The sequence below is a fragment of the Myripristis murdjan genome, chromosome 6 (assembly GCF_902150065.1).
Source record: "Myripristis murdjan chromosome 6, fMyrMur1.1, whole genome shotgun sequence".
Taxonomy (NCBI): Eukaryota; Metazoa; Chordata; class Actinopteri; order Holocentriformes; family Holocentridae; genus Myripristis; species Myripristis murdjan.
In genome coordinates this window covers 3,496,410-3,514,509 of record NC_043985.1, presented here as the reverse complement: position 1 = coordinate 3,514,509, position 18,100 = coordinate 3,496,410, and the positions used below count along the sequence as shown (strand labels likewise).

At 40.0% G+C, this 18,100-nt stretch overlaps 2 protein-coding genes across 3 annotated transcripts; both read right to left on the bottom strand.

Moving 5' to 3' along the window:
* Nucleotides 1-3,969: 3,969 nt before the first annotated feature.
* On the bottom strand, nt 3,970-14,337 carry samm50 (SAMM50 sorting and assembly machinery component). 2 transcript variants are annotated; one of them, XM_030053471.1, is made up of 15 exons: nt 14,161-14,337; nt 13,559-13,669; nt 12,899-13,000; nt 12,723-12,810; nt 12,147-12,253; nt 10,867-10,997; nt 9,827-9,914; nt 9,504-9,632; nt 8,514-8,585; nt 8,327-8,413; nt 7,928-7,998; nt 7,619-7,686; nt 7,057-7,212; nt 5,727-5,868; nt 3,970-4,310 (listed from the first exon to the last, which is right to left on the bottom strand). In XM_030053471.1, the coding sequence occupies exons 1-15, from the start codon at nt 14,179-14,181 to the stop codon at nt 4,265-4,267; spliced, it is 1,419 nt and encodes a 472-aa protein (XP_029909331.1). In that variant the 5' UTR covers nt 14,182-14,337; the 3' UTR covers nt 3,970-4,264. The 2 variants fall into 2 exon arrangements, with proteins under 2 accessions (XP_029909331.1, XP_029909332.1); XM_030053472.1 differs by having other exon boundaries at nt 7,057-7,203; nt 14,161-14,336.
* A 979-nt stretch (nt 14,338-15,316) lies between these two features.
* efcab10 (EF-hand calcium binding domain 10) lies at nt 15,317-18,057 on the bottom strand. The gene is made up of 4 exons (XM_030053503.1): nt 17,910-18,057; nt 16,254-16,418; nt 15,839-15,929; nt 15,317-15,742 (listed from the first exon to the last, which is right to left on the bottom strand). The coding sequence occupies exons 1-4, from the start codon at nt 18,010-18,012 to the stop codon at nt 15,697-15,699; spliced, it is 405 nt and encodes a 134-aa protein (XP_029909363.1). The 5' UTR covers nt 18,013-18,057; the 3' UTR covers nt 15,317-15,696.
* Nucleotides 18,058-18,100: the final 43 nt, after the last annotated feature.

The window sequence follows — 18,100 nt, the reverse complement described above, 5'->3', positions numbered from 1 at the left end:
TGACGTCATCTCACGGCGCACTCTCCTCTCAATAATCGCAAAACAAAGCTAATGGAAACAGGCATAAATTCTCATTTTCTTTTGCGCATTTTGACAAAATTCGCTCAAAAATTTCGATATATTTGGATGGAAACCCAGTGACTGGGGTTGGGACCATTAGTTGTGTTGTGCAGAAGTCAGGTTACTACACAGCCGACAGCCCTATTGGACAACTGTTAAAATTCATATTATGGCAAGAACCAATCAGCTAACTAAAGAAAAACGAGTGGCCATCATTACTTTAAGAAATGAAGGTCAGTCAGTCCGGAAAATTGCAAAAACTTTAAATGTGTCCCCAAGTGGAGTCGCAAAAACCATCAAGCGCTGCAACGAAACTGGCACACATGAGGACCGACCCAGGAAAGGAAGACCAAGAGCCACCTCTGCTTCTGAGGACAAGTTCATCCGAGTCACCAGCTTCAGAAATCGCAAGTTAACAGCAGCTCAGATCACAGACCAGATAAATGCCACACAGAGTTCTAGCAGCAGACCCATCTCTAGAACAACTGTTAAGAGGAGACTGCGCGAATCACGCCTTCATGGTCAAATAGCTGCTAGGAAACCACTGCAAAGGAGAGGCAACAAGCAGAAGACATTTGTTTCGGCCAAGAAACACTAGGAATGGACATTAGACCAGTGGAAATCTGTGCTTTGGTCTTGTTACAATTGGCCGTATAGTTCAATGTTTCTTGCATTAGCCAATGTATTACCAGAGCCCGTCTACGACGAGCCTTGCCACTCTCCATTAACCCCCGTTGTATCGAACTTGGTTGCAGTTCCACCGTAATTCCACTGGGGGTGATCGCGGGCGAGTGCAGAATGAATGGGGCTCTATGGAGCTAAACGGTTAAATTTGTCTCTTACTCCTGTTTATGGTTGAAAAATCGCAAATACTGTTGTAGTTTCTGAAAGCTCAATATGGATTATAGGTTAAAAGTGAAATTAGTGAGAACTTATATCCTTTCAGTTTCCTACAGTTTGGGCTGTTGTTGGCCATAACACGCTAGCATTTGCTAATGAATGCTGATTGGTCAGTGACGGACTTGCGGCTGTTTACGACAAGGGATCCCACTCGATGGCACCTGAGGACCAAGAGAAACGGGAAACACCACTCTTAAGGAGGACTTTTCCATCAAAGTTGATATTTGTGTGTACAGAGAATGTCTAATATAGCACAGGCGGGCTCTCTCGAGTGTCTCCGTCTGCTCTCCGGAGATGGGCTCTGGAAATCGCCGTAAAGCAGCACCTCTCAATGTGTGACGTCATCACACTTTTTGAACGGCTTTTTAGAACAGATAGGTGAACTTAAAAAAATCCAATATTCAGCTGAGTGTATTTTTTTAGCCCCCCCCCCTTTTTTTTTTTTTGCAAAACAGTATTCAAATTACTTGACAAAAATTATTTCCAGAGAAAAGTGGATTTTTAGGGGTGTAGCCCACAGACATACAGACATACTTTCTATGTCTATGGTGTAGCCCCATAGACTCCCATTCATTCTGCACTCGCCCGCGAGCGCCCTCACATGGACAGAGGCGTGTTTCCGAGACCCGGAAGTTAGACGAGAGTGCCACTTCTCCCTATATTAGAGATTCTCTGGTATTACATAGTTCAGGGCAGCTTGGCTGCTAAGCAGAGGATAGACACAGTTATGGATGGATTCCACATGCCTGGTTCCCACTGTGAAGCATGGAGGAGGAGGTGAGATGGTGTGGGGGTGTTTTGCTGGTGACACTGTTGGGGATTTATTCAAAATTGAAGGCACACTGAACCAGCATGGCTACCACAGCATCCTGCAGCGACATGCCATCCCATCCGGTTTGCGTTTAGTTGGACCATCATTTATTTTTCAACAGGACAATGACCCCAAACACACCTCCAGGCTGTGTAAGGGCTATTTGACCAAGAAGGAGAGTGATGGAGTGCTGCGGCAGATGACCTGGCCTCCACAGTCACCGGACCTGAACCCAATCCAGATGGTTTGGGGTGAGCTGGACCGCAGAGTGAAGGCAAAGGGGCCAACAAGTGCTAAACACCTCTGGGAACTCCTTCAAGACTGTTGGAAAACCATTTCAGGTGACTACCTCTTGAAGCTCATCGAGAGAATGCCAAGAGTGTGAGCCTGATCGCTGCCTGAGATCTTCCAGCAGGGCCCTACTTGCCGTTCCGAGGGCCCAGCTCATCACCAAAGGGGACCGAGCCTTTTCCGTCCGGGCCCCTAAGCTGTGGAACTCCCTACCGGGAGATCTCAGGCAGGCTAACTCAGTTTCTTCTTTTAAATCTCTTCTTAAGACTCACTTTTATCGCGTGGCCTTTTACTAAGCAGTGGTTTTAATGTAACTTGTATGTTTTTATTGTCTGTGAGATCTTTTAATACCTTGTTTTATCTTGTTTTATGTATTTGTATTATGTTTTATTGTTGTATGGGATCTTTTAGTAATTTATCGTTGTTTTATGTGTGTTTATTTGTAATTTGTTTTTATTGGAAAGCACCTTGTAACCTTGGTTTGGAAAGGTGCTATATAAATAAAATAAAATAATAAAAGAGTGTGCAAAGCAGTAATCAGAGCAAAGGGTGGCTATTTTGAAGAAACTAGAATATAAAACATGTTTTCAGTTATTTCACCTTTTTTTGTTAAGTACATAACTCCACGTGTTCATTCATAGTTTTGATTCCTTCAGTTAGAATCTACAATGTAAATAGTCATGAAAATAAAGAAAACGCATTGACTGAGGTGTGTCCAAACTTTTGGCCTGTACTGTACATCAAGTATAGCTACATGTTGCATACATTTTTCATTAGAAAAGATTCTGTAAATATTCTTAAGTAAAAACATAATATAAAAATGAATTACAATGAAAAACAAATAAACAAATCTAAGAAAAAGAAAGAAAGAAACCTTCAGGGATTGCTAACTAATTGGTGTAAATTTGTGTAAATTTGTCTAACTTTCTTTTCAGTAGTAGTCAATAGTAAATAGTATAGTATATGTTTTAAATCAAAATCTTTAAAAATGTAAATTGAGGGTATTTTTAAAGCCAAGTCATTTTATGGGTGTAATATTTAGCCTAAATAAATTAATAAATAAATAAAAGATTAATCTGCCGAAAAATTTGGGATTGTTAAACATGAGTGAAGTATCAGTCTTTGTTAGCATTAAATCTTTGTCCAAAATTTGGGGGAAACCGGAGAGAACTATGAAAACAATCCACAGACATGTTCAATAGTTTCCCCCCTCACAATCACAAAAAGTGCATCTGTGGTTTATAGTTGGGAAGAATTTCAAAATAACAGTTTTTGTTAACTGGCTTCTGTGGGAGAAAACCCACCACCTTAGCCAGATCCTCCTCCACACTTTTCCTTTCTTTAATAGCCCAATAGCAATAACTTGGATGAACACAAAATTTGATGCAATAATTACAAGTTTTATATATATATATATAGCCCAAACTCAAGACCTACCTTTTCCCTGGCTTTGATGAGATTTATGATGGCATTTCAGCTGCAGCTGCAGTTTTTATTGTCACTTTCATAGCCCATTTGTTTTTCCTGAGTCATTACTTCAGCAAACATAAAATATATAAAATGACGTCTTATATTTTGCCTTCAAGTTATGCTTATTAGTCTTCCCCTGCAGTCCACTCGTCTCTCTGCAGTTCAGTTTTTCATATTTCCCTCTGTTGCAGACACCATTATACTTTGCTCCAAGTGACCATTCTAAAAAAAAAAAAAAATACTCTGTATTTATTAAAATGAGTACATCATTTGGTTACACATTATGGCTCCTGTTGAATGGTTATATACTTAAGTAAAACAGTTTTCTACATTTCTAAAGTTTCATGGGTATGCTGTGATAACAGAGAGATAGAACAATTTGAATGAGCAGAGAAGAGTATTGTATTGCGAATACAAAGTCACAGTCAGACAAGCAATCAGAGGGGTACATGATTTATTTGTGTACATTATAGTCCAGACCACATTTACATTTGACTCATAAGGGCACTGGTGGTTGTCTTCCCTTCTCTAACTCTTGCACTTAAGCCTTGCTTTGTTTGTACACATACATACATTGACAGGAATCTTTTCCATATACAATAGTTTCATGAGCTGTACCAATTTGCAGCAACATCAATTATGTACAAGTGACTCCCTCTTCCAATAAAATATCCCTTGTGTGAAACTCAAGTGTGAAACATGAGGAAGCTCTGGATCAAATAAAAAGTGATATCACAGGAATCGGATTCCTGCTCCAAACTGGACCCCATCACATATCCTGCAAGGAGAGGTGGATAACAACAAATTAATATCAAAACAACGTGAGAAGCTGACATACTCAATGCATGGTAACATAGTGTGTCATAACTTTTTTTCTAAAGGTTGCTTAATGGGTTTAACATTAACTATGGCCACATTTTTCCCATAAGGGGAAGCTGGACATGTTTGGGTGGTGGTTACATCTGTGTGGTGGGAAATGTGTTCCAGAGTTTTACTGTAAAAGCTTTTGTTTTGTTTTGGAATGGATCTTCACAATTTTCTTTTGAAGCCTATTTCTAGTATTGTGCTGTCCTCATGCACCCCTGTCATACAAACTGTGCAAAAACATGCTCCCCAAAGTTGAAGTCATCTCTACATCTCAGGGAAAACAGCAGAGTCACTCCAGCATACCCTAAAATTCATTCATTCAAGAGAACATTTCATCTATCTTCATTTAAATTACACTCTTTTATTTTCTACCTTTTCTGCCTCACTTTGTCTTCTTCACCTAGCATTTCTCTTGACTACATGATTACTGTAGGTTCACATGAATATTGTTGGATCTATTGTCTGGGTGCTGTGACTTTAACCCCTGCAGTTTGTGCTACTAGTTGCATGCAATGGCCATCTAGGAATATTATCTTATTCTACTGCATTGTTTATTGTAAGTGGCTGCGATTAACAACCTCAGCTTAATAGTAGTAACTGTAACATTTTCACTTTAATCTAGTCTAAAATCTTTTCAGTAGGTCAAAAGACATGGAAAAGAGTGAGCAAGTTGAGACAGGCCAAAAGAGTTGGAGCCCAGTACACCTGAACTAATATAACTTTTGTTATGTAGAATATCATTACTGGGAAAACTAGTAGATCCACTATTTAACTAGATTCGCCTAACTAGATGACTCAGAACAAAGCTGTGGGGCTGAGGGCTGAGTCTAATTAAGGCAAGCCCAGTTGGTCAAGTTAATCTGGCTAACATTATGTTTGTTCCTGTGCTGCATTATAGAGTGAAGTTTTGACACACCATGGCAAAATTACCTTTAACGATAATAGTCTAAGCCCTAGAGTGCAACGGGGAATGATCCCTTGCCATTATTGTGGTGAACTTTAAGTGATTTAGATTTAAATCCGAAAAGGCATGCCTCATGACAAAAAACAATTCTTCATGTCCTACACATGAAGAATACAACTCATAACTGACTTGTGTTGTCAGTGTTGAACCAACTGAGAAGTGACTGCATTTGACTCGGGATGTGTATGCAGCACGGAAAGAGCAACTGAAAGTAGGTCTTGTTTTTGGTTTGATTTAGATACATCATTCATTTTTGCACCTTTAGGAGATGTTATTTCATAAATGTGACATGCTTAAAAAGTAAATGTAACTGATGAGATATGAAATTAGTGTGACAAAGTGAGCTAACTTAATCTTTCATACCTGTCTCCACTCTGGACTCCCATGGGAATGCAATAGTTAAGCTCCAGTCTGGCAATGTTTCCCAAACGCAGCACAATGCCCACTCCATACGACCAGCGGATACACTCTGCCAGTTTCTTCAAGTGTGCTTGTGGACCCTCACCTGTAGAAAAGCACAAACACTGAACCTCAATCAGCAACCTATACACACCAAAGTGCACTCACCAGTATGGTACCTGGTTCAGGAATGAAAATTTGCACCCAGACTCAGCCTAACAAAGAAAACCCAAACCAAGCAATATAGTCTCTTTATGAGCCCAAACACTGCCTGCAAAGAACGGGTACACAGTATCAGTACTATTTATAGACACATTCTGTAGTCGGACTGGATCTTGGGAAAATGGCACATATGTGGTTCCCCAAATGTGAAACTTAGCCACTTAACTATCTGCACAGTATTTTTTAAACCTGTTCTCTCTGCCCTCTTAATGAAGGCTTCTATTTTACAATCCGCAGCTGTGCCTGGGCCTGTATTTTTGAGGTCTTTACCGTAAAAGTGCAATTTTCCATTGTTTTTGACCTCACGGATTTTCCCCACCCATGAGCACCCGTCGAGTAAATCTGAAGTCCTGATGCCCTGCTTGTGCCTGTTTTTTACACCAACTTCTGTGAGAAGTGAAATCTTAAGGCCCAAATACACCAAACCAACATCAAAGAACTAGCCACAACAAAGGCCTGTGCTGGAGCCAAAAAGTTGGATTTGAAGATTCTGTAAAGACTATAGCCAGCAGCCAACGAGCACGTGCATTCTGTGCCTTCGGGAGAGGAAGTAACTCTCCATATTTGCAGGGGGCAGTAGTCTGTATTCGTCATTCAAAAAGGGAAAATGGAAGACCCGGAAATGGAGATATACAAAACCGTAAACAAAGCAGTGTTTGCTTAACATTTTCACACAGCTCTCGCTCACCACAAACTGTTTTGCAATATAGCTCCTCCTAATCGAGACGATGTCTGATAAGAAGTTTCAGAGATGGCACGGGCATTGCTAGCTCTTGGTCTTCTGGTTGTGGAAGAAGAGAGGAGTGATCTCTTTCACTGACCGGCTCCGCCGCCAATTCAACATGCTCAACTGGCCGAAGAGCCACCAACAGGAGTCTAACTAGTGCCAACGGTGTGGAACACACCACAAAAAACTCAGGCCACAGATGCTCATTGATGGCCAAACACTGGCCAACAGCTGACCATCGCCTTGGTATGTCACAGCTTTTAAACTGTATGTTTTCTGCCCAAGTTTCATGCTCCTTTAATGTACCTGTTGCACTGTTAATGCCTCTGCTGCCAAAGAACTCACCATAGTTGAGGTTACACAGGTTGCCGGCGTTGAGGAAGAAATGTGTTCTGAAGAGGTCGCCAAAGCCCCCCCTGCCCGGTCTGAAGGGTAGAGGGGTGTAGACATGGAGGCCACCAGCCCAGTAGGCCTCTCCTCCCAGGTAGTCCCCTGTCATACCAGCAATACCAACAAAAAACACTTCAATTCACCACCTGACTCTGGATTTTGTTTCTTTCAGACCAGCGGGAATCAATGGCTTAACAAATCATAGAGGCTTAACGTTAAATCATAAGTGATTTCACCTTGCAGCCAAGTGGGACAGTTCAAATTTTTTTTGTTTCACTTACCCAAAAATGCATTCAGTAAACCAGTTAATTTGGCTGCATCAGGATATTCATTATTATTCATTATATTCAAATTATTTAATTAAAAGTGAATCCAGAAGGGAGACTTCTACATACTCAAACTATGACTATGATAACTATTTTCTCTGCTTTACCTTTTTAACAAATTACTCTACATCTTATGATAAAGCAGAAAAACAGCTTGGCTACCAACCTCCCCAACCAAGTTAATGCCTTACCTTCACTCTGTGGGCCCATGCTATACATGCTGAATCCTCTGATGCTAGTAGGGCCACCAAGGTAGAACCTAGGAAGTGGATGGACACGCACACACACACACACACACACACACACACACACGCACGCCATAGCATTTGATACATTGTGCAATATTTAATAATCATCAGCTTCAGGTATGTACAGAAAGAAGCAGACATTTGCCAAGAGTATAGGTTGTACCTCTGGACAGTTTACAGACAAAACAAATGAGATCTAGCTGCTCAGGTCTAAGTATAATCCTAACAAGAGAGTGCACTGGATCTCCGCACCTGTCTGCTATGCATGTTGGCTTGTCTCCGATGGGCAGGAGCAAACCCCCCCACAACGAGGCAGAAAGGACCTGGAAGAGGGAGAATAAGCAACTTGCACACAAAGTGTCAAAAACAAGTAAATAACTGTATTATCAAGTACTTCACTATTAAACAAAATATTCTGGAGATATAATATTTGTTGGCTCTTGGCTACTCAAGATGTTGGTGATCTTGGAATGAAACATTGTTACAATTATTGTCAGGTGCTATGGATATAAAAAGTCAGAAAATGAGCACTGGTCATTCATATTACCGCATGTCCATTGTTAAAATAAACTGCATCAGGTTAGATCACGTTAAGCTTCTCTGGAGAAGAGCGCCAGCTAAAAGGCAACGAGGTAAAATGTAGAATCTCACCGAGTCCCAGAAAAGAGTTCTGTTCAGCTGGAGCTCAAAGTCCTCCTTCAGGAAACTGGCATCTCCGCCAGTGTAACCAGCCAGCTCCTACATGACATAAACAAAAAACATCAGCCTGGTACAACAGTTGGAAATGTTGGGTTTATATATGTTACAGAAAAGCCTGGTGGCTTGTTTGAGCCCAAACCTGGTGGATCTTCAATAGGCCCCCTTTCCGTGGAAGGATGGAGGAGTTTCTGGTGTCAATGACCATGGCATGCTGAGAGGAGAAGATGATTAGAAAGGTCAGTACTGTACAACACCAAAAACATTCTACCAATGGATACTGTCAGGGCAGCAATGTCTCCTTTGATAATCTGTTTCTGCCAGGTTTCATTGACTCTATTTACACTGACTCTTTTTACAATGCATACAGGGCACCTGTATCCATGGAAAACAGCAATAATCTTGGTGTATGGTTACTCTCATATTTCCATACACAACTTTTATATGACTCTCCAACAAACATGTTAATATTAGCAGGGTTGAGTTTAAGTCTGTGGAATAAAAATTAAAACAGCTAGTTAGCTAGTTAGCATTAGCTTGAAACACTGCTACCGATGGGAATTACAGCTAATTTAAGGTTTAGTCAGTGATTCTGCACCCTGTGCATGAGCACAAACTACCCCCATCGGTGACTGACTAGAATAATATTGTGTTGGCTGGTCCACGCCGCTTTGTTTGTTTTGCATTTATAGAGCCAAGGATGTGTACAAAAATAGATTTTTTTTCAGTGGTAAATCGTACAAGCGTACTTCCATGTCAAACTGCGGATGCACTGGCAGATCTGGAATTCAGTTTAAGATCATTTTAATCACTTTCATAGCCCTCTGTGGTATGTGTTTGTCTATATATCTGAATTATTAACCTTTCCCCGCATCCACTAAGATCTGCTGATCATAGTCCATAGTCCATAAAAACTAAAGGTGACCATGCCTTTACTGATTTAGCCACAACTTCATGGAACAAACACCTCCATATACATGTTTCATTACCCAAAGAAATGAAGGAATAAATAAAACTACATACAATAAAATACAAATACACAGCTGTGTTGCACAGTGTTAGATGTGTGACTGTGCAGTGACAGTGTACCGTGTCAGAGTAATGCTTGAAGTGGCACGCCTAATTTACACACCGAAAGCGAGGACTTGAGGGAATGGCCACTCTCCTCCCGAACAGCGAAGGAGGCTGTGCGAGCGAGGCAGCCCAGCTCTCTCCACACACCCTCCCACTTCAGGGTTTGATTGGTCTTCCACAAGGGGAACTGTTGGCAGGCAAGAAAATCACTGTTAACAAAATACAGTGCAGTTTATACCACGTAAGTATGGTTGCTAGAAACTCAACATTTTCGGGGTTGTTTTTAGACAAGAATAAAATAAATGATCATAAATTGAAATGAGACAGCAAACTTGGTAATGTGCTAAAATAGCATAAACAGGCATCAGAAAAAGTATTTACAGTCAGTTCTGTGGAAATGCCTCGATCTGTCTCCCTCAGTGAACTCCATGGAAACTGGCCTGTCACTTTGTACAAGTTGACCGAGACACTGGAATTGGAAAAAGAAAGGGAAAAAAACAACAACATATAATTACATAACACGTCCATGTCGGTGCATACCAATTTAAACAACAAAAAATGAGTATGTGACATAACAACCTCCTTACTCTCTGCCCAATCTACAGTGATAATTTTCAAAAATCATCACCAAAATGTGGTTAATTTGAGGATTTAAAAAAAAAAAAAAAAAAAAAAAATCAGGGTCCATCTATCCAGAATTGAATTTTGACCAGTAGAAATACTCACTTGAGATATGTCTAATTTATTTAACTAGTTGTAAAAAAAAACAAAAAAAAAACATTCAAGATGTGTAATTTTGTATCTTGTTGGTGCTAAATATCTTGCATTCACTTATGACTGGTAACAATATCAATATGATCTGGTACTGAAACAAATCGCAGGTTTAGCTGACAAACGATGTCCCTACTGATCTATAATATACTCTTCATCAATTCACTTCTTCAAAACATTCCCTATATACTATAATCTGTGTTGTATTCATTTTTATTATAGATCAGTGGATTTTCCCTGCACTTCTGAAACCAGTCATCTGCCCTTTACTCCACCTACAGATTGTTATGGTCACCCTAAGCACTAAATGGTTAATCCACTGTCAGGGGTGGAGTCATCCATGCTTGTTTTATCATTTTTCCATATGGCTTTGATTATGTTTATTTTAAGAATCGGCTACAGCAAACCAGTGGCTTTGTATTTACAAGGTTAGATGCCTCAAAACACTGAACCACCAAAATGTCCATTAATGTGAAATATTCTGGAGCATCATGCTGGCTAATATTTAGATGTAACAGCTAGTATTTCCGTGATGTAAATAACAATGCATCAACACACAGACAGACACGACCATGACAATACAGTGTCCTTCACACCCGGGACCATGGAGGTGGGACACAAAGTAACCAGTAGTAATCGTGTTATCGTACTTGCGTTCAAAGTGTCCTGGTTGGGGTTTGAAGAAGGACAGGCCGTAGGATGTCTCTTTGGTACCATAGGAGAACTGGAAGGTAAGCTTCTCTGCCCGGCCAAGTAAGTTGGGCAACTTCAGGCCCAGCACCTGTAATATGAGAAGGTATCATCATACTCTGGGTCTCCTAAATAGTCACTCTACAGAGATGGATAAGCAAATTTATTCATTTTTACAAAGGAAAAAAAAAAAGACACAAATAGGCATAGATAATAGGTCCAATAATAGGTTTATATAAATGAAGCATGAAAATCCTCATCAACCAAAAACACTTGATTGGAGTACTTAATGAATAAAACAGAACTTGTGAAGAAAAAAAGCACATCCAAAAAACAAAAGTAGTATTGCAGAGCACTCACATTGCGATTGACTTTTAGTAGCACTATTGTGGTCAATGATTGCTGTGCACGTGTTATAAAAGTCAAGTGAAATGTGAGTATTGTGCCATACTTTTAGTTTTGGGATCAATTTTTTTCTTCTCAGGTACCTTCATCGTAACCATGTATCCCATATAATGATACCACCAAAGAGGGCCACAGCTACAAACTAATCAAAGCAAGGTGCTGCCTTGTAGTGACTTAACTGCAACACAGCACAAACTGAGCATCATGTGTGTACAGATCTTTCTTCTACATTCATCTACCAGAAGAGAAACACCACACCAAAAATATGTAATATGCAAAAAAGAAAATTAAAATAAATCAAAAACCGGCATAGTCCTCATGTTATGAAAACTGGCTGGGCCTGGTAGGTTTCTCTACTCTATCATAAACTTGTGCACCATTATCTGGAGGTTGTGAACAATTCTTTAAGTCAAACTGACTGATAAAATAGTAAAGTGGCTGCTGTATTTTTTTTATGTGCCACTTTACTCAGTGGACAGTCCCTAAGTGATCACCTTGCAACCCTAAATAAACTTATACCGGAACATTTGTGTGAAGTATTTCCTTTTGGACTTTGTTTTACTGTATTTGATATCAGTATGCACTATTTATTTAACAATAACTAAAACTCAAACCCAAATCTCTGACAAAGCTGGCCTCTACTGGCGAAAAGCGGGATATCTGGTCTTTGGTGGCACCACAGACCAGACATCCTACTTTTCACCACAGAAGACAGGCTTCTCATTTGGGTTTGGACTTCAGTTTCTTAGTTTGAGTTTCTTTCTTAAAAGGCACACAATCTGATGATGGTGGATGAGGCCTTCGAGAGGGGAGACTGTGACATCACAGAGCTCACCATGCTTCCTTCGTTGTTCCCAACCATCGTGTTGTAGCTGCCCGTCATACGTCTCAGCTCGGTTACCTCAAAGGTCACATCGAGGCCGTTGGGAAGAGCGTCCACACCTTAAGAAAACAGTTGTCATTTTGTGAAACATGAAAAATAACTGGAGACTTAATTAGAGCTAGACACATCCACATCCTATTAGCAACTGGAACAAGAAAAATAACCCATAACTTTGCTCTTGAACACAATAAAAAAAAATATTTTATGGCAAATGCGGTTTTAATTGTTAGTTAGTTTCGAAGAATGCAATGCATGTCTCAAGTGACAACAGGTGTCGAAAGTCAAGAAATAGTAGAAAAAGTAGTGTGAGTAGTGGTGTGACTCTCATTGTGTATTAGGATAGTTGTTCATTCAGTACACAGTCAGGGCTGTGTAACATGGGTACCTCTAGCCTCACTGAAGTTCATAAGTGGTCAAATATTAATAAAGCAATTTCAGTGATCAACTTTACAAAAAATATTAGTAGTACATGTTTATTAACAAAGACTCTATGTCTAGCTGTATCACTGATAACATGGTTGACAGTACCTTGGGAGGTATCAATAACAACTTCCACTTTTCTGAAGATACCAAGACGTAAAAGCTTCTGTCTGGCTTCATGGGACTTCTTCATCACCTAAAACAAATCAGTGAACCATAATTTATTGACGACAACGGCCACTCACTTTGAATGAATGCATATGTCTGTACTCAAGTGCACTCACATCAATTAAATTCTTTGCCTGGAAAACATCAGCAATTTCATAAGTCAGCAGGTCCTCTTTGGTTCTCCCAAGCCCATCTATGTGTACTCGCTGAACTACAACCTGAATAACAGGAAAGAAAATGGAATTAGAAGAATCATCCAATTTAGAGGGGAAACAATCATTACTAAAATTCATGATGTATTATTTCTGAAAACCACAAGATTCAGTTCATAAAAGAGTTTAGGTCAGAGTCAGAAGTCAGCTTTAGTTAGGAATATGGTTCGTTATTAACTAGATGATTGCATGAGCTTTTATTATGACCGGTTCCCTTAGGTTAGATAGAAAGCTGCAACTGTAATAAATCTAACCAAGACTTTTGCCAGCAGAAGTAGTTCAAAGATTTTCTTTTCTCTCTACAGCAAAGTATGACAGGTAAGTATAAAGTTCCTTGGGCCATTTTCCCAGCAGGCTGCAGGTCAGTATAAAGAGAGGGCTGACTGCAGTACACTGAGGGTTTCAGAACAGCAGGAATGTTGATCTGATCCAGAGAAACCTGACTCAGCTTGACAAAAAGAAACAAATGGATACATGGAATTATACAACGGAAAACGGAATTCAAGACATTAAAAGACTACTTAACCCCCCTCCAAAAAAAAAAAGACCCTGCCACAAGCTTACATCCTTGTTTTCAAGAACCTCCTGCTTCGAATCCTGCTCTATCTCTGGGGTGTCAATGTCATCTGCGTGAACTCCCAGCTCAGGCCCGTGCATGGGCAGAGGGTCGAGGCTCTGCAAAACAAGATATTATTATCGTAATGAGATTTTTAAAAACGAGTTCACAAGTAAAAAATTAAAATGCACCAGGATAAGAGGGATAAGAGGGTGATTACAACAGTGAAAACAGACAGAAACAGATCACATAGCAGCCAGTTTACACAGGCAGGTTGCCTTAAGAGATGCTGTGAATAAGCCAAACTATTCAGACACTAGGTTAAGAAGCACCTGTGTTGACTGGTGCTGCTATCAAACCTCTGACAGGGCTGACTGAGGGACAGCAGCCCTCATTACTGGCACTTAATGGATGCAAAAACACAACATACACAGCGGGCTGACATTTCTAGGTGAAATTAAAAGTGACTTTCACCTTTAGCAGGGAATTATTCAATGCCTACTAGCTGAATGACTGAGCGGTGTCTAGTAAACAGGCCTGCTGTGCCAGAGAAGGGGCTGCACACAGAGGTCAAGCCGCTAGCGGCGACGTGCGGAGTCATGCTGCTTACCCTGGCATGGACGGTACCCATGCTGAGCTCTGCAGCGCCTTGTCCCGCTAAACTCGCCAAAATGTGTCGGCTGAAAAGGAAAACACTAATTCACCACTGAACGGAAAGAAGCGAAAGCCAAGAAAGAGGAGGACGCCATGACACTCCCTGGCCACGCCCTCTCTCCTGGCCGCTGATGTGCGTTCAACATCTCAATGCTGCAAAACCAAACCCTGCCCGGGCCTCGTCTGCCATACGGGAATGCGTACCTTGGAGCGTCAAGTTTGAGAGTGTTTGAGACAGTTTCATATGTAAATATCAAATCTCTCTCTGCCTGATAATAACAATAATTATTATTGTTATTACCCTCATTAAGATGCTTTATAAAGATATTATAATAGTATTACAGGTAGGAGGAGAATAATGTGACTGAATTTATTATGTTACAAGTAATTCTTCAAAATTTTATACAAGATTGTCCAAATAAAGAATAAGAGAGAAAGAAAGAGACATAAACTTGTATTAAGAAAGAAAGAAAGAAAGAAAGAAAGAAAGAAAAACATACTCTAGAATAGTGGTTCCCAACCTGGGGTCCAGGGACCCATAGGAGTCTTTAAGGGGGGTCCAGAGGGTCAATAGAAAAATTGGGCATATTTTAATTTCACTGTTATTTCATGGGCTACAAATCAGCCTGATGAGAAAATGTATAAGAATGACTATTCTGCACATGTTTCACACTCTTCGCTGTTAATCCACCAGTCTTCACTGCAGACAGTTATGGAATAACTAAATCTGACCAGATGAGGATCCCTGAGACTACATATTGTCAAACATGGATCCACAGCCTCATGTGTAACAATTTAGGGGTCCTTGACACCAAAAAGGTTGAGAGCCACTGCTTTACAATAGTGATTTTCAAAATGGGGTCCCCCCAGGGGTCTTTGAGGGACTTCTGGGGGTTCCTCAGCAAAATGAGTAATAGCTTAATTTCATTGTAATTTAATTCACTAGAATTTGTTACAACACATAAAGTCTGAGTGATTTATGTTGTAATATAACCACTTTCACTTTCACTTTTTTTTTTTTTTTTTTTTTTTTTTGTCAATATACAAGTATGGCATCTGAACAATAATAATAATACAGAAAAAAAACAAATGATCTTTTCATACCTGGTTCCCTAAGGCAAAATAATTTCACATGAGGGTCTGCAGCTTAATAAAAATAAAACTGTTTGATCCCAGATTGGAGTTCCTCAGGCTTACATATGATGGAAGATTTTACAAAAACAAACCAAAACTGCTCCATTCCTGCTGATTTCTCCGCAATCCCTTGATGGTGTAATTTACAAATATTTCAGCCCCGAAACTTGTGCAGACTTTAGTTTTTTAAAATGAGTGACACCTAAACTGTGTAAGGAACTGTCATAGTACACATATTAACACTAGCATTTTCATAGAAACAAATACGTAAAAACATTTGAAACAGCACAAAGCCCAAGCTGAGTCAGAGCATCTCTATTAAAATCCAGCCCAACATGGTAACACAATAACGTCACAGTTAAGATTGCTCATATGTTGTTGAGCATCTCTGCAGGCCTTCTGTCCTGTAACAGAAAAAAGAGAGGAACATGAGCTTCTTCGAAAGTAAAAACTACTAAAATAATTGTTCATGCTGTTAGGATGTTAGAAGGAGCTCTTACGCTTCTCTTTCAAACGTCTCACGGGATATCCTGTCTTCATTTACCCCTTCAGGATGTTCCTTTATGTCTCTTACGCCCAGGGCCATCAATGCTATGGAAGAAGAAGCTCAGTGAGCGTTTGATTTGGTCCAGGCTGAAAACTATAACGTATTGATATCATATCATGTTGCATCCAGTGATATATTAGTAAATGAAATGGTATCCACAAAACTATAAACTGCATATCTATACACTCAAACACATAGGCTACATCATAGATAAATGACAGATATATTCAGTTAATTAAGGACTATATGCACTAAATAATAAGCTACAGAAAAGATCGCTTTATCATACTGTGATGCTGTTGCAAAGTTAATTAGTCTAGTAACTCCCCGTTACTTACAAACTAGAGGCATCCTTGTCCTGTACTCACCCTCCTTGTATTGAGCAAAAGTGATGTGTCCTTGATTGCTGGGGTCCAGGATCCCAAAGAGAGCGTCCACATTGGAGCTGTCGAAGAGGCTCGGCCCTGGCACACGCCTCAGCTTAGAGCTCCTCAGCTGCTCCAGCTTCTCTATGAGAAATTCTCTTGGATTCTCTGTGAAAAAACAGTAAATGAATGTTGTAGTAGTTCACATATTGTCTGTAAGATGTAGATCAACTACACTGATCCCTGTGTGACAAGTAAGTAGCAAAAGAAATGGGACTGAGCATGGAAAAAGAAAATAATAATACAATATAACAATACCATAATATAATAACATATTATGATAATAATACAAGAACACAATAAGAGTGAATGTTCAAAAACCTGAGAGTTTATGTATGGGCAACAAGTGAAGTCTGGACATTTGAGCCTAGAATGAATGTTCAAGAATATTTAGAAATACACTACTCACAAAAAGTTAGGGATATTTGGCTTTTGGGTGAAATTTATGGAAAATATAAAAAGTTCACGCTACAGTGATATTATATCATGAAAGTAGGGCATTTAAGTAGAAGCATACACTGGTGATTTCCTCATCTCAAACAATTTCTTGAAACAAAAGCCAATAACAGTGGTGGATATACCACAACAAAAAATGTCAGTGTCAATAACTTGTCATGTGCCCTTGAGCATCAATTACAGCTTGACAGCGACGTCTCATGCTGTTCACAAGTCGACTTATTGTCTGCTGAGGCATGGCATCCCACTCTTCTTGAAGGGCGGCCCTCAGGACATTGAGGTTCTGGGGTACAGAGCTCCGAGCCTCTACACGGCGACTCAGCTGATCCCATAGGTTTTCTATGGGATTCAGGTCTGGAGAAAGTGCAGGCCACTCCATTTGAGGTACCTCAGTCTCCAGCAGCCGTTCCCTAATGATACGACCTCGATGAGCTGGAGCATCAAACACCTGATGTGAATTTTGCCGTTAAACTCCTTGTTAGAGAACAGCAACTTGTGCAAAAAGTACTGAAACATTGAACAGTTGGACATGTGCATTCAAAAGTTTACAGAAGGTCACATTAAGTCCACCTGTAAAGGTTAGAATGCATTTTAGGTTCATCCTGAAATTTCACCCGAAAGCCGAATATCCCTAACTTTTTGTGAGTAGTGTATGTCCAGAGGAGCAGTGTTTATGATGTAAGTATAGGCACAAATACTATCCCATGTCTTCATGTTATACTAAGTTTTGCTACATGACTTTTTTGCACTTAAATTTCGACTTAATATCAGAGTTTGATATGTATGTTCATACAGACCCCATGTGCTCAATTTTTATTTAACAAACAGTTATATCTTTATTATTTTCAATGACAGGTTGCAGCTGCAATGGGCCAGTTTCTCTACCTCATTCTTTCAAATACACTCGAATCTAGGCTACTGCACCATTTCCTGACTTAATCTGCTCCGACCTAGATGAAGTAAAATTATGTGTAATTTCACGGATTACACAGACAAATTGTTCTGTTCACCAGCTTTAGCATCAAGTTCTGTGCCTGACTATGTAGCGTTTTGGCTAGTTTGCTCGCTTTTGCAAAACGTTGTACCGCTCCTCAGCACACGGAGGGTGATGAATGTGTTACCGTGAATGAGATGAAGCCTCACCCGGTCTGTGAAAGAAAAGCATGCTCGTAAGGTTGTCAAACAGCTCGATGATTTTGTGTTTTTCAAGGTAATCGGCTGCTTCTTTCTCTCTCGGCGTCGCCATGTTTTCCACTTCAGTTTGTTTGTGCTGGTTGCTATGATACGAGCACGCGGGACCCCACTAAAACTCACCGTTTATTATAGATGGGCCT